Source organism: Sinocyclocheilus rhinocerous, unplaced genomic scaffold (assembly GCF_001515625.1).
Source record: "Sinocyclocheilus rhinocerous isolate Xijiao unplaced genomic scaffold, SAMN03320098_v1.1 scaffold2132, whole genome shotgun sequence".
In the NCBI taxonomy this organism is placed as follows: domain Eukaryota; kingdom Metazoa; phylum Chordata; class Actinopteri; order Cypriniformes; family Cyprinidae; genus Sinocyclocheilus; species Sinocyclocheilus rhinocerous.
In genome coordinates this window covers 410,567-416,483 of record NW_015648610.1, presented here as the reverse complement: position 1 = coordinate 416,483, position 5,917 = coordinate 410,567, and the positions used below count along the sequence as shown (strand labels likewise).

Here is a 5,917-nt window from a genome sequence, read left to right as displayed (position 1 = left end):
CTGTCACACATATATATATATATATATATATATATATATATATATATTCTAACAATAAATAAATACTTTAGTGCTTTCTCAGGTTGCCTTTGTTTTATATTGCATTTCATTTGAAGATCTAAAGCAATTTAGAAATACATAAAAAAACAGAAGAAATTATTAATCTATTTTCAAAGCACTGTAAAAAAAATTTTTTTTTAACTGCAATTCATGACCAATTTAAGATCTAATTCTGTCTCCTCTCTCTCTAGTACTGGTTATCATCTCACCTGGTGTTAAAGATCTCATCACTGAGATCAGGGGGATGACGCATAGATATGTCGCTGTCACACATATATATATATATATATATATATATATATATATATATTCTAACAATAAATAAATACTTTAGTGCTTTCTCAGGTTGCCTTTGTTTTATATTGCATTTCATTTGAAGATCTAAAGCAATTTAGAAATACATAAAAAAACAGAAGAAATTATTAATCTATTTTCAAAGCACTGTAAAAAAAATTTTTTTTTAACTGCAATTCATGACCAATTTAAGATCTAATTCTGTCTCCTCTCTCTCTAGTACTGGTTATCATCTCACCTGGTGTTAAAGATCTCATCACTGAGATCAGGGGGATGACGCATAGATATGTCGCTCTTCATAGACACACAGCTGGGCTCTGGAGATGATGCTCTCTGGTTCTGGTAGTGAACAGCAACCCTCTCCTCTCCCTCCTCACTGAGACTCATCTTAGAGGGGGCATTCATCTGTGTCTCCATGAAGATGTCAGTTCTGCACGCGAAGATAAAATGACAAAAACTGGACAGTCATTTTTAGATAGAAACTTTGATTTTATTTTGGAGGTAGTTTTTTTGTTGTTGTTGTTTGTTTTTATTTATTTGGATTAGATACATAAAATTACCAATGACCAAAACCTGACAGACTTTTTATATATATATATATATATATAGCTGATGGCTAATTTCAAATTTGATATTAATCACATCATAATAAAATAAATAAACATGCCATACTGAATTATAATGGAATCTGTGTATGAATCTTGGCTTGTATAAAATGTTTCTGTATTTTTAATGCCAGTGTATTAGCTACATTTTTATCAAAATAAACACTTTGATGAAGTGCATAAACTTAACATCTATTGATACAGATACAGTAATACAGATAAAATATCTATTCTTAATCCTGGTCCTGCACTTTCCAGTTCATGGAGCTCTCTTTAAAGAGGATTAGCGAACCACTTTAGGATATTCAATGGAAAGCTTATTTATTCAGCTTTCGGATCAGATTTCGAAAAATTGACACTTAAGACTGGTTTTGTGGTCCAGGGTCACATATCAATACAGCCTCTGCGCGTCTTACAGCATATTTCAAACATTATCGTTTCCTGGTCCAAAGCCTACATAAGATACCAAAAATATATAAACGCTGCTAATATACACTCGTGGTTGCGTTGTCTGTAGTAACGTTAGGCCCTACTCCCAAAAACAAAATCATGATTCTCTATACCTAAATCTCAGTTGGACAGCGATTCATCTTTTCTGAATCCGTTCAAATGTTGTCTAGGACACCACGAGTGCGGAGACTGTGTACAACGCGGTGAGTTTTTAAAAAAATGTAGATTAAAGGTGTGCTATAAATAAACAGTTAACAGCTTTTGATACTCACCTGAAACTGACTAGACTTGGACGTAGCTGTTCGATACACATCACGATAAGCGGATATTTTGAAAAGTTATGAGTTCAACTTTATGCAAACGCTAACGTTACACAGTTCGCGTCAAAGTAAACTTTGATCTTAAGACGCCAACTGACCCGGAAAAACTATCACCGCAACGTGTTCACATCCATATAGCCTAACGTTACACTGTTACAGTACAGTTAGGCCTATTTTAAGCATTATATGAACCACGAAATGAAATTCAAATACGACATTTTAGATTAAAATGATGAAATGAAGCACCCATATGAACTGCATGCATGTTACTCGATTGTTTGCACTGAGTGAAACCAAAAGTGAAACTAAACTGTAGTGCGCAGTACCTTATAGGCAGATCAGAATCACAAATTGAAATAGGCTATGCAACAGCACAAGTATTTATTAATTTTCCATGAATAATGACTTTTCTTGTTCCTCTGATGTGGCGACTTGTTGAAGCCCTCAAAACTTGTCTGGGACTAGAAATGTTTTTCTTCATAACCAGTCAAACCAAGATCATTCCAGGAATACGAACAATACCAGTTTTCCAGCATTAAAAATACACACAGACCCTATTTACACCTGAGGGGTGCAGATTGTGTCTCCAATTGCAATACTCCAGAATACAGTAAACGTGAGGATGTTACGTGAAATCACAGCCTATGTGTGATATTATAATTTTAAATTATTATAAAGCTATCTTTAACTGAACTCACAAAATTGATTTAACTCTACACATCTACCTTTCTAATCTTACATGTCACAAATCTGCATTCAAAAGGAAACAATTTGTATGAGTTTATGGTTACATTACTTTTACAAAATGCATGTTTTCTATATCTTATTGTAACAACGTTCGTAGTTCGGGAAGAAGGAGGCGGGACCCGGCGAACATTTAAGATTTTAATAATAAAATAAACAAACACAAAATAGCGCGACAGCCCCTCGCGGACGACTGTCGCGTACAAACAAAACCAAAACACAAAATAAAATCCAGGCCTGGTCCTCTCTCGTCTTTCACTGTTGTCACTCCTACTTTTATCCTTCCGGAGCTCCTCCGTGAGACTCGAGACCGGTGAGTGGCGCAGGTGTCGCGCATTAGCAATTACTCCACCGGCCTCGCTCCGTTCCCACGGCCCCGCCCCTCTCGTCACACTTATATATATATATTTTTTTTTAATCCAGGTATCAGTATTGGCAAGTACAAGAAAGTGTCGGTATCATACTTGTTCTCTAAAAAAAGTGATACTGTGACATTCCTATTTATCGTATTTAGTGCATTGTAACCACAACTTAGTTCTGAACACTTCTATGTTCATGATCTTTTCTGTTTTTATTTCACATGAGTGAACAGAGACAGAGGAGGAACCAGGAAATTATGCAGCTCAGACTCAAACCTGCGGAGGACCACAGTTCCAATGTGTCTTGAGCTAGTGCCCTACCCCACTGTGTCACAGTTCTGATGCACAACTTTGTGGTAATTAACAAATACAGCCAATTAGACTGAAGTGAAAGAGTGTATTAATGAAGTAAAGAAACTGTTCTCCATTCATATGTTCGTCTGTTATAGTTTACCATATAATGTAGTCACAAGGAGGCAGTATTGCATCAAAACTGCAGGCTGTATGAGCCTGCTGAATGATAGTTTCTCTCTCAAAGACTTTGGAGCAGATGATAAGCAATAGTACTGTAATTACAGTAGTTTTACAATTTATTTTACAGATCGAAAATGTTAGACTGTAAATTTACTTGTATAATGTAAAATAACATGAAAAACCTGTAACTGAATAAAAAAAAAAGTTTTTTAAAGAAAAGTTGGTAACACTTTATTTTGATGGTCTCTTTTGAACATTCTGTTGACAATAGAACCTTGCACTTACATGTCAACTAACTCTCATTAGAGTATTAGTATAATATATAATAGTATAATTAATATCTGCTTATTCTTTATTGTGGTGGTCTCCCAACAGACTTGACTATAAGCAACTTTGCAAGAACATGTCAACTCAGTCTAACCCTAACCCTACCACTCTACTAATACTCTACTGACACTCTAGTGAGAGTTAGTAGATATGTTATGTAGGTGCAACATTACTTATAGTCAACAGAATGTGTTAAAGGACCATCAAAATAAAGTGAAACCAAAACGTTTTCTTTACCCTCATTCACTATTCCCTACATGAGGATACTATATATTACTATATAGTCCACTCAATGATTTTTGGGAATTTACAGTTTTTCTCAGTTGTTTTGGTTCAAGCATATAGAGCACATTCTGACAATGGAAGATGAATAAGGAAACAAAGAGGGTCAACAGCCAGGAAGAAGGTGAGTAAGGATTTGAGGTGGAAGGGTATTACTTATAAAGCCCTGAATGGTTTAGCACCTCAGTATTTGAACGAGCTCTTATTGCATTATAGTCCTCCACGTCCGCTGCGTTCTTAAAACTCTGGCAATTTGATAATCTGGTTTCTCCCAAGGTTTTTTCTCCATTCTGTCACCGATGGAGTTTTGGTTCCTTGCTGCTGTCGCCTCTGGCTTGCTTAGTTGGGGACACTTCATTTCCAGCGATATCGTTGACTTGATTGCAAATATACTATTTAAACTGAACTGAGCTGGATGATAACATCACTGAATTCAGTGATGAACTGCCTTTAACTGAAAATTGAGTGTTTACTATTGTCCTTTTGCATTATTGACACTATTTTCCTATTTAATACTGTAAAGTTGCTTTGACACAATCTGTATTGTTAAAAGCGCTATATAAATAAAGGTGACTTGACTTGAAGGCAAAAGAGTGACCACAGGTTTACTTACAGCAGGTGGAGCATGATGGCCAACATGAGGAGCCGGTGGGTAAGTTTCAAAACATTTGGTGATGGTTCACCTCTAGAAGGCATTCATTTGTTGAACCCACAAACAAGTGTGGTTTTACCTTGGGTGACTTTTATAATGTAGAATAGATTTTAATACATTTAAATGAAATTTAATAAATATGCATGTAATATACAAGGATAGAGTTATAGTTGTATTATGTATAGTAATACAGGTGCATCTCAATAAATTAGAATGTCATGGAAAAGTTCATTTATTTTAGTAATTCAACTAAAATTGTGAAACTCGTGTATTAAATGGGATCCCAGACTCTCCACCAGAAAACATAAAAGTTCAGGAGGGAGGTGGAACTGAGGCGGACCAGGGGGAGGGATGGCGGGCCAGGACCATGCATAGGAAGGGGATCAGGGAACAGAGGTAGACCAGGGTGTAAGAGCGGAACGGGCAGGGTGGAAGGCCAAGGTGGGGCCGGCAGGACGAACCAGCAGGGCCCCAACCATACAGGAACCCCCAGCAGATAGCCAGGATGGAGCTGGAGGAATGAGCCAGTGAGGCTCCTGCCACACCAGAACCCAGGCGGGCAACCAGGGCGGAGCCGGAATCCTGTCAGGCAACATTGGTGGGACAGAAAACCCTCTCAGCAACTCAGGAGTACCTAAAAACAAGAGCAGAGAGAGTTTAGTAACAGCCTCAACGGCTGCAACAGGACAAGCCGATTGCTCCGCAACGGTCCCCGTTAGCTCCCGGACGGGAGCGGGCTCTGGAGCGGGCTCCCGGACGGGAGCGGGCACTGGAGCGGGCTCTGTGGGCTCCCGGAATGGAGCGGGCTCTGGAGTGGGTTTTCCCGTCTTCCTTCTCCCCCTCCGCCGCTTAGTTGGAGTCTGAAGGATAGAGGTGGTGGGAAAACCCCTGCAGAAGGTTTCTGATTGGCCTGGTTTTGCCCACTGACTTCGACCCTGGAGATATCTGACGAAGCCCCAGAAGTCTAGGATCTCGAGTCCTTTCACCTCCCACTGGGGCAAAGGATTATCCAGACAGATGTTAAGGAGGTCCTTAAGTGCAGCATCATTGTAATTTAGGCCCACTGCCAATGTCCAAAAGGTCTGGGCAAACCCACCAACCTCCATTCCTTCCTGCCGCCAAGCCATCAGAGTCCGGTGTCGGATCACTCACTCCTTCCCTGTGGCAGGAGGGACAATCCGAAGGTCCATGATTCAAAAAAGGAAAAAAGAAAAACAAACTGCTGGATCTTGTAGTGGCTGCTATTTTCTGTCACGGAACACCAGGAGAAACAAGGTAAGATCCAATTGCAGTTTATTGAAAGTAACAAATGATCAAAACAGAACAAAAACGTGGCAAAAGGTAATCCAA

General features: G+C 38.8%; 1 protein-coding gene and 1 pseudogene across 1 annotated transcript; both read right to left on the bottom strand.

The window, feature by feature from the left end:
* The window catches only part of LOC107709963 (protein NLRC3-like), a 34,146-nt pseudogene extending 32,289 nt beyond the window's left edge, over positions 1-1,857 (bottom strand).
* A 3,009-nt stretch (positions 1,858-4,866) lies between these two features.
* LOC107709969 (uncharacterized) lies at positions 4,867-5,895 on the bottom strand. Its single transcript, XM_016514645.1, has 2 exons — positions 5,344-5,895; positions 4,867-5,235 (listed from the first exon to the last, which is right to left on the bottom strand). The coding sequence occupies exons 1-2, from the start codon at positions 5,692-5,694 to the stop codon at positions 4,951-4,953; spliced, it is 636 nt and encodes a 211-aa protein (XP_016370131.1). The 5' UTR covers positions 5,695-5,895; the 3' UTR covers positions 4,867-4,950.
* Positions 5,896-5,917: the final 22 nt, after the last annotated feature.